This window comes from Alnus glutinosa, chromosome 1 (genome assembly GCF_958979055.1).
Source record: "Alnus glutinosa chromosome 1, dhAlnGlut1.1, whole genome shotgun sequence".
NCBI classification, from domain to species: Eukaryota; Viridiplantae; Streptophyta; class Magnoliopsida; order Fagales; family Betulaceae; genus Alnus; species Alnus glutinosa.
Genome location: NC_084886.1, coordinates 41,825,911 through 41,835,717, shown reverse-complemented (window position 1 = coordinate 41,835,717; position 9,807 = coordinate 41,825,911). Strand labels below are relative to the sequence as shown.

The following is a 9,807-nucleotide window of genomic DNA, read 5'->3' as shown; positions in this document are numbered from 1 at the left end:
TATACTCTGTGATGTAAGAGCTTTATATTCATGGTCTTTAATTAATGAAATACTTAGATATTTCGTTCAAAAACAAATTCACATTGTTAACAATACTGATGTAAGAGTTTATTAGGATTGGCACGTCATCTTATTAGATAAGAATATAGTATATAATATTACTCTTTGTAATTTATGAGTCAAACAATTTACAAATTGAATTGTAGCATATTTACATGAAAAAATTGAAAAGCACTCTGCTTGAAAAAAATTCATGGTTATTTAATTAGCATGATAATTACTTTAAATTATGAATGAATTCTACTAAGAATACAAGAAGCTCGAATATAATGACAATTCATATTTGGTTGCAATACATAAATAACCGAATTTCCCAACCATAATGAAATTAGATTTCGTCTAATCCTTCGTTTGTTTTGGTGTAAAATGGTTTCCGTCATAAAATAGTTTCAGGGAAGTCATTTTTCAGAAAAATATTTTTCGTCAAAATCACTTTTCGGTGTTTGGCGCGTATGAAAAATTACAAATATTTTTTACATTTTAATTTAATCATATTAATTTTAAAAAATTAAATTTTATTCACAAAATAAAAAATATTAATATAAAATAATATAAAAATATTTTTTTATATTTGGCATATACATATTCTGGCAGAAGTTGCCGGAATCCGGCCAATTGACCAGAAGCCGGCCGTCTTGGCCAGTTTCCGGCCAGCTGGCGGAGATTCAGCCAGAACAACCGAATTTGGCCAGATGCCGGGGGTCCGGCCGTTCTGGCCAGATCCAGGCCGGATCCGTCCAGGATCCCGGCCAGATAGCTGGTGATCCGGCGTTCTAGCCGGATCTGGCCTCTCCGGCTAGTATCCCGGCCCGTCCAGGATTCTAGACAGATGGCCGGATCTCCGGCGTTCTAGCCGAATCCGGCGAGATAGCAGGAGATCCGGCCAGTCTGGCCGGAATCTAGCATGGTATCTCCGGAATCCGAGCAACATCTGCCGGACGTCGCCGGATTCAGGCTTAATTTGTCGAATTCTTACACCTATTGGATTCAGAATCTGACTTGTCAAAATTCGGCAATAGTCAATTGCTTGAACGTAAAGGTCGACTGCATTGTTTAAAAAAGAGTCGACTACATCTACCATCTACGGAAAATGATTTACGCATTTAAAAAGCGTAAATCATTTTCCGAAATTTATTAAGCATTTTTTGTCAAACGGAAATCATTTTTCGGTTGACCATTATTTTCGCCCCTACCAAACACCAGAAAAATACCGAAACCATTTTCCATAAATCATTTTACGCCGAAACAAACAGAGCATTAATTTTCAAAAATACCGTTAGTTATAAAAATAATACATAATAGCACCCCCTCTTCTTGGTTGGCGTCACCTCTAACCATCACGCAAGCCTGGTCGGCCCACCTGATCTAGTGGTTGCAACCACCATATTAGAGCTCACTACTTGGCCCAAGCCCACCTGACCAAGCCTAGCACTGACCTTGCCAACTGCCAAACCCAACCGGTCCTAGTCCGCCGCTAGCCACTGTTCAACCTGGTCTACTGTTAGCAACCATCTCTGGTTAATTGTAATAACGCGTTTACTCAAAAATTTATTTTATACTTACCCAATTTTTAATTGTATATTGTATCATTATAAATGCATGTTTTAAAGAATTGTTCATGGGCCGGTTTGATATTGAAGCCTTCATGAACCTCTTTCTCATTTCAATATGCAAGAAACACCCCAAACTTGTCAGGGTGCCATCAAGTAGTCCAAGCGATACATGGCCCAAAGAAAACAAAATAACTGGTATTTACTATTTACAAGCAGGAATAAAGTCATAAACTTATGCTCCGTTTGTTTCGACGTAAAATGATTTATAAAAAATGATTTTGGCATTTTACGGTGTTTGGTAAGGGCGAAAATAATGGTCAACGAAAATCGTTTTCAGTTTGACCGTAAAAGCTTCTTTAATTTTTAGAAAACGATTTACGATTTTTAAAACCATAAATTGTTTTCCGAAATTAAACTTTTCGTTTTTACACGCACGTTTGATATCCGATTGTCAGAATTTAGCAATTGTCGATTGTCGGAATCCAACCGTGCCGGAACCCGGCCACCAGATTTCGGCCAGAATATTGTCGGATTCCGCCCAAGCTGGCCAGATTTGGACAAAATGGCAGGAATCCGGCCGGCTCTTGCCGAATTTGGCCAAAACGGCTGGGATCCGGTCAAACTTTTTCGTCGTAATCTGGCAACGGCGATCGGGCGTTGCCGGATTCCGGCGACATTTGCCAAATTCTTATTTTTGCATTTTGTAATTTTTTCGTGCGAGCCAAACACCGAAAAATATTTTCGAGAAAATCATTTTTTCTGAAAAATGATTTCGTCGAAATAATCTTTCGTCGAAACAAACGGAGCATTAGTGAATAATGTTAGTGACCATTTTTTTGATCTTTTTATGAATTTGGAAGTAATCAATATTTGATGATTTTAAAAATTACATCAACTTTTAAAAAAAAAATAAGAATAAAAAAAAATGTCACTAGCATTACTCTACTCAATACGTTAATTTATTAAGAAATTATTTTTTAATCTAGATACACCCACAAAAGAAAATTAAAAATAAATTAATTGCACCTCATGTTCCAAATTTTTTATAAGGGAAAATATTTCAAAACCCCCTATTGCTTTTTCGGATTTTACCTTTTATAGTTTTCAATTTGTCTAATTTAATACCTAAGTTTTCGAAGATTTTAAATTTAAGACCTTTAGCCATTATTTTTCCTCAAATAAATGACAAAAAACGATATGAAAAATAATGCTCTTTTCATTTATTTATTTATTTATTTTTTATAAAAAAATGCTGGTGTGGCTCACGGAAACTTCCTCTCTTGGGGGTGGACCCAATATATCTAACAAGTATTTACTAATATATATATATATATATATATATATATATATATATATATATATATATATACATAAAACAAGTTATTTGGGCAAATATATACTCATATAAATATAAGTAAGGTTAGAAACTTTTTTTTTTTTATTTTCTTTTGTCATCTTTTTATTATCTTAAAGTTGACGTGGTTTTAAACCACTATCGACTTTGAGATTGATCATTATTGAATTTTGACTAAATAAAAAATTTAAAAGCTACATCAACTTTAAGAGGATAAAAATAAGATAAGCATTACTCCTTTGTTATATATGCTTGGCGCCACATAAAAGTACAAAATTCACTTAAACAACGAGGGAAAAGATGCCGTCTTTTTTACTTATTATAACTAGGGGCGGATTCAGGGGGGTCGAGAGGGTACACATGCCTCCCCTCCCCTCGACCTCCAAAAATATTTCTTATTCATGATAAAAAATCTTCTAGATGTCATTTTTGTCCACCCTCAACTGTAAAATCAAGGACAATCAAAACTCAGTCACCAAACTTTAGGAGCAAACTTCAGTTGCGGGAATGTCTTGAATTTTTTTTTGAATTTTAGTTAGAACCAGATGAAAATGGAGAAGAAGATGATGAGAATCATAATGCTCCTTAACCATACCGTTTTAATAAATTCGTTGGATTGTTTTGTTTGTGTCCTTGTGGCCCTGTGGGCCACTCCCTTAGCCAGCTTCTTTCTTTCTTTTGTTTATTTTATTTTTTTGTAAGTTGAGTTAGTGGGCTTAGGGGAAAAAAAAAAAACGTCGGTGGGGTGGGCCAATGGGTCGTGCTGACTTTTTAAAAACAAAAAGCACAAAACAATGGTGTCTAAACTCTAAAGATATGCTTACAAAAAAATAAAAATAAATAAAGCCTCAAATATAGGTCCTGCTGACTTAAAAAAAGAAAAAAAATTAAAAAGAAAAAAAGAAAAAAGCAAATAGTATATTAAGGCCCAAATCTAAAAGGAAATGCTGAGCAAGAGACATGGTAATTGACAGTGAAAAACAGATTTGCAAATTGAGAATTACGGTTTATACTTTTTGGAAATTCTAAAGTTTTTCTTTTAGTTTGCCGATTCTTTTTTATTCAAGCCTTTAACAATTTAAATCAATTGTTTTTCTAAAATTTCTCATTTCTTAAAAAATTTCAAGTATGTAATCAAACTTTAATTTTGATTAAGCTTTTAAATTTAGATTGCTCAATTAAATTAATTGTTATATATATATATTTTCCTTCATATTTTAATTGTATGAAATATATAATAGTAGTTACCTGAAATTATAAAGAACAACAATGATTTCATTATACTCCATTCAAATTCTAAATCAGCTCAAGCCGAAGTAGATTTAACAAATATAAAAACATACATTTGCTTAAGAATTTTTTTTTATTATCATCCTAGTAATAGAAACTAAATTCAAATGACATTTTTTTTAAAAAAAAAAAAAAAAAAAAAAAACAAAACCTTGTCAACCAATTATGAAGACTAGTCAAAGATAATTGAATAAAGTAACAGGCAAGACTATACGTGACATAATAAATTGTATGTTATATTTATATGTTTTAAACAATAATTGAATTTTTTTAGTTATATTTTTTTAATATTTTTAATTGATTTTTATTTAACTTTATTCTTTTTTTCTTTCATAAAAATATATAAAAATAAAAAATCTTTGACTCGTGAGTGAGAATCCTGACTCCGCCACCGACTATAACAACACTTGGTGTATTTCACTATGTAGAAAAATTACAGAAATTTTCTACAAACTGGTTTGTAAAAAATTTTATATAACTCATGTATAAAAATGACATGTATTCTTTAAACACATAAGAAGCACATATTTTCTTATTAATGCTATTAAAAAAGCATGTAAGTGCACTTCTCACCGTCTCATATGCCATATAATTTATATGAAATTTCCTCCAACCCCGTAAAGTTTCTGTCCAAAGAGAAATAATGCCCTGTTATTTCGTTTGTCACATTACAGAGTACAAGCTACACCCATTTTGGTTGCTCTCTCTACGGCGCAAAACAACAAGATTTTACGTTGCCGTTTATTACAATGAAGAACGACAAATTCTTTTCTCCCTTTGCAATTGAATGATTGATTTTACGTTTTCTTTTGTTTTTGGATTTTGAACGGCATCCTTCTTCTTCACCAGTACCACAAAATGACATGATTTTGATTGTCGTTTACGACCAGATTTGATACTGAGGTTCATCGCACCGTAAAACAACCGCGACACGCCTAGTCACTATGCCCACGTTAATGAGAGTTGTACCTCTCCCTTCCACAATCCAAGACCATAATGACCATGCCAACCGCATTCATTAACAGATTGAAAAGGAAGAAAAAAAAATCAGAATAAAAAGGGTGAAGAAGAGGTGATTGGATCCGGGAGTGGTCGGCCCACCCTGATCATATTTTTGGGGCGTGACAACCAGCCGACCACCCTTCAAAGGGTAAGGGAGTGTTCAGCCACGATTGACCCTTTGAGGGGGCGTTCGGCCACTGTCATTGAAATAGTTGACCCACCCCCAGTAGCCCTCTTATAGGGTGGTCAGCTACTAAACTTATTTTGATTTTTTGGGTTTTTTCTTTTTTCCTGCCCAAACACTTGAATTGTTCCTCATCCTCATAGTTGGGGTAAGTCAAGGGATTTGAATCTCGACAAAAAAAAAAAAATGCGAGCATACCCCATTTGTAGGCGACCCCGAGAGACAAATGTTTACACAACTAACAAAGAGAATCCATTGATGTTATTAAAAGCATAATGTCTAAATTTAATGAAACATATGGAAATCTATGTGAAGTGATGAAATTGAGAAGTTTGGAATGCCCTCTCTTGACTCGATCCGAGAGGCAGTAAGTTGTATATATAATAATATTTGGTTTGGTTATTTTATCTTCCTGTGGTTGAGTATGATTATCCTTATCTCTCCATTTGACTGAAGCTTGCTTAGCTTGATTGAGTTAGTTGAAGGTTGATCATTATCTGATATCTCAATAACAATAACAATAACCTATAAGGTTGAAATTACAGACTTCACTGACCTTGGCAGGACGGTGGGCGGAATACACCCTACCGTCACCGTCACCGTTTTGACCGATACCATAAATTTTGTCAGTAGCCGGAACTAATATGAACTAGCAGACCTTTTGCAATACTTAATCATCTGACAGCCACAAACAACTCCGGCTCAAAAAGGGTTCCAAGAACAGAAAGCATTGGATGACCTTATGTAATCAGTTCATCATCATAAAATACTTTGTAAATTAATCACATAGCAAATTGCCCCCAACTATATATTTATCGATAAAAAAAAAACCAGCATAAATTATGCTAGTTTTGATGCAGTTCAAGCAGATAATAAGGTAAGAGAAAAGGCAAAGCAGGCACCAGAAATGTGCTATACCTTGTGATATTACCAACACTGATATTTTCTAATCCTGACACTCAAGGATCCCTCAAACTCTACAAGCCTGGCAACCATATGTTATCTAAATTCAAATGGAAGTTTATAAACAAATAAAGAATGCCATCTAATCTAATGAAATATATGAAGCAATATATAGAACTCACTACCTCATACTTTTTCCTCCAAGCACCAGCGAAATTGCATATCTGCATTCTAGCAGCAATGATGGCCTCCAATCCATTTTTCCTTTTGCTCAAAGATATAAACCACCGGAAATTCGCACTCTCTCTATCCACCACTGTCCGGAGCTCCACCTCCCAAGGAAGAGCGGCAAAATTCATCCACTGCACATGTCAACACAAACCTTTCTATAACTGGCTATCCTGTGCAAAGTGCATTAAGCAACACATGGCCTAACATGAGGTCTACAAAATACTGGTGCCCAATTTGGCCATCCCTCCACTTCATCTTTGCCGGAGCGCGGCCATAATGCACACCATCATTGCACCGGTTATCAAAATGCCAAGGAAAAGTCATATCAAAGTTATCAATCACGCCAGAAACCACCCCAGCTTTCTTTAATTTCTCCAACAATACCCAATTAAACGTCTCCATCTTATTGGGATTAAATGCCAATGACCGAGCATATCCGCCGGTCGCCACAGTGGTCCTGTAAAAAACCTTCGGCGCAGCCAACCCCCTCCGCTTCACCGACTCCATAACCCCTGCCCAAAACGAAGCTGCATAATCTGCCCCAGCAGAGAATGCTCTTAAATTTCTCCATTTCACACCGTCATGTAATCCAGAGTTCATGATCACAGAGTCTGGAACCGTGTCTTCTGAAAAGTACTTTTGTAACAAATTCCTAAATCCTTCATCCTGCAACGAATTCAAACCTTCATAATTCCCCGTCTCATTCCAATGCCCATTGAAAATGCTAGTTATTCTAACTGATTGAGTTGGGTCTTTCGGGTTGGAGAAGTTCATATCAAACCGCCTTGGAACTGACGGAATCGCAGGCAAATCTAAAACAAAATTGAGCATGTTTCTTATTGTGTCAACGTGATTGGAATCGCCCCAGAAGAAAATCCAGCGATTGTTCAAGCAATTCCAAGCAGAATCAGCAAAAAACAATCTAAACGTACAATGTGCCGAGTAGACCCAACCATTACTCTCTAACAGTCCCAATGACCCGCTACACCATGGACTCCGGCATGGAAAGTCAGGCGCTAGGCACCGGTACCGACCATCGTTACCAATTTGGCAATCATCATTCTTATCAAGCCGAGTCCACCTCCCAGACCAAATTTCCCTGCTAAAATCAGATTCTTTACAAGTTTGTAGCTCATGCAACTTTCCTGACGCTTTGTAAAACCTGATTGGAATCTTGCGAAGCTCTCGGTCAAATGCAAACCGCCAAGGCGAAAACTTTAGACCCTCAAAGTGCCTGTAGAGCAGGATCAGCGTGAGATTGTATTCCCCAGAAAAATCCGGATGAACCTGAAGCGAAATAGAATAAGATCCATTACCAAAATCTTTGACTAATGGCCTTGATTTCCAAGAATCCCCTGAAAGATCAGTCTCAAAGTAATCCCCACCTAAACAGCGAGGATTCCCAGACTCATCCAGCGATTGAAAACCAAATTCATGGATTTCACCAGCTGACAAATCGATCAAGTTCCCACCATCCAAACCAGGAATAGCAATCTGCACTGTCTTGGAATCCCTACAAGGTTCACCTCCTGGAGCTAACCACCTGGCGAGAAGATTGGAGGTCAAGTTGCGCTCCAATTCAGCTGAAACCCAGCTCAAATTTCGCAAAGCTATGTGCTGCATTGGATTCGGGGCTGGTTTTTGAGGAATACCAACTGGATTCTGAACAGGAAGCGGTTGAAAAGGGGGAAAATCAAGGTGGGTCGTATCGTTCTGTTTCTGAGTCGGATTAGCTAGGTTGTTCGAGGTGTTAAGTGGCAAAATCTGATAGGTTTGGGTGAGATTAACCGGGCGAGTGTTTAGCTTCATGATAATGTAATCTTGCCTGAACTTCCAAGCTTCGAGAAAGCTCTTTATGGTGCACCCATCTACGCTCCAAACAACGACCATCCCAACAAAAACCAGAGCCGTCAGCACCCCAAAACGCCAATGAAGCAACGGACTCGACCTTGGTATCAATGGATTGAAAGAAAGCGAATTCACTGCCTTCTCCGGCATCTCTAACCACCACTCCCACCACCACAACGACAACAAACTATACAAACCCAGAAAGAGAACCAAAAAACCAGCTTAACAGTTTTTCTTGCAGAAAAACAAACAAAAAATTAATTTCTCCAGAAAATTGAAAACAGGCACATTCCCAGAAACCAAAAACAAAGAAAAAAGAATCCCTTTCTTTTTCTTGGGGTAAAGAACAAGTTCTTATTTTTACTAGGAAAATAGAAGAAAGAAAGAAAAAGAAGAAGAAATGGAATTTTACTTACAAGATACGGTTCAAGGTAGGATACTTTTGCTTCTTCAAAACTGTATATGAGAGCGAAAATCGGTCCGAGAAAGTAAGAGAAGGACGGTGCAACACTCAAATCTTGACTTTTTGTCCTCCTTTTTCGTTCCAGTGGTATATCTCAACAAGAGAAAGAGAGACGGAGAGGGAGGGAGAGACGGAGAGATTTTTCTTCCTTTCTCTTCTACTCTTTCTTTCCTATTAGAAAAGTTGTGTTTACTTGTAAATGAATATTAGACTTGCTTTCTGAATTTTTTTTTTTTAAAAAAAAAAATAGCAAAAGAAAAATGGTTGTGTATTTTTAGCAAAAGAGAGAAGAGTCACGGAGGAACGTGGAATCCTATATATATTTTGGGAACAAAGCCCTAGAAGTAGAAGAGAACTGGGACGCTTGGGACGGGAATACCCTTGAATAATGGAGGGACTGACATTCGTTACTGGCGCGTTGATCAGAGAGGCGTCGGTGATAGCGGTGGGGGCATTTATGTCTTAGCATTATTGTTGGGCTCTGTGCATGTGCATGGTGGCTCGGCGAAAGCTCAGCGCCACCATGTTTCACGTGCGGTGTCTGATCGATCTGCCTGGCCGATGACAATGCTTAATTAAAGCTTCCCAACGGGTGGCCTTTGCATGGGGTCCAAACGCGACAATAAATTAAGAAAACGACAAGAAAACCCATCAGAATGGTTCTGAGAAAGCATTGCTTCTGTTCATGTGGTCAGAAAATATCAATATTTATTTTTGTAGACCAGATAATGCATGAACAATTTTGTGCAGAAATACCAAAGGGAATGTTTGGCAACACATTTTTCCTGAAATTTTAGCTGAATTCTAACTTTGACTTATATTCCCTAAATCTTTTTTTTTTAGTTACCAAGTTTGAATAATAGACACGAAAAATCAAATGAGAAATTTTTGGAGGAAATTTATACAAATCAGATTCTGA

The 9,807-nt window shown here is 36.8% G+C and overlaps 1 protein-coding gene across 2 annotated transcripts; it reads right to left on the bottom strand.

The window, feature by feature from the left end:
• Positions 1–6,237: 6,237 nt before the first annotated feature.
• Positions 6,238–9,448, bottom strand: LOC133882019 (uncharacterized). 2 transcript variants are annotated; one of them, XM_062321109.1, is made up of 2 exons: positions 8,842–9,448; positions 6,238–8,659 (listed from the first exon to the last, which is right to left on the bottom strand). In XM_062321109.1, exon 2 carries the CDS (start codon positions 8,573–8,575, stop codon positions 6,743–6,745), a length of 1,833 nt encoding a protein of 610 aa, XP_062177093.1. In that variant the 5' UTR covers positions 8,576–8,659; positions 8,842–9,448; the 3' UTR covers positions 6,238–6,742. The 2 variants fall into 2 exon arrangements, with proteins under 2 accessions (XP_062177093.1, XP_062177088.1); XM_062321104.1 differs by having other exon boundaries at positions 6,238–8,612; positions 8,842–9,447.
• Positions 9,449–9,807: the final 359 nt, after the last annotated feature.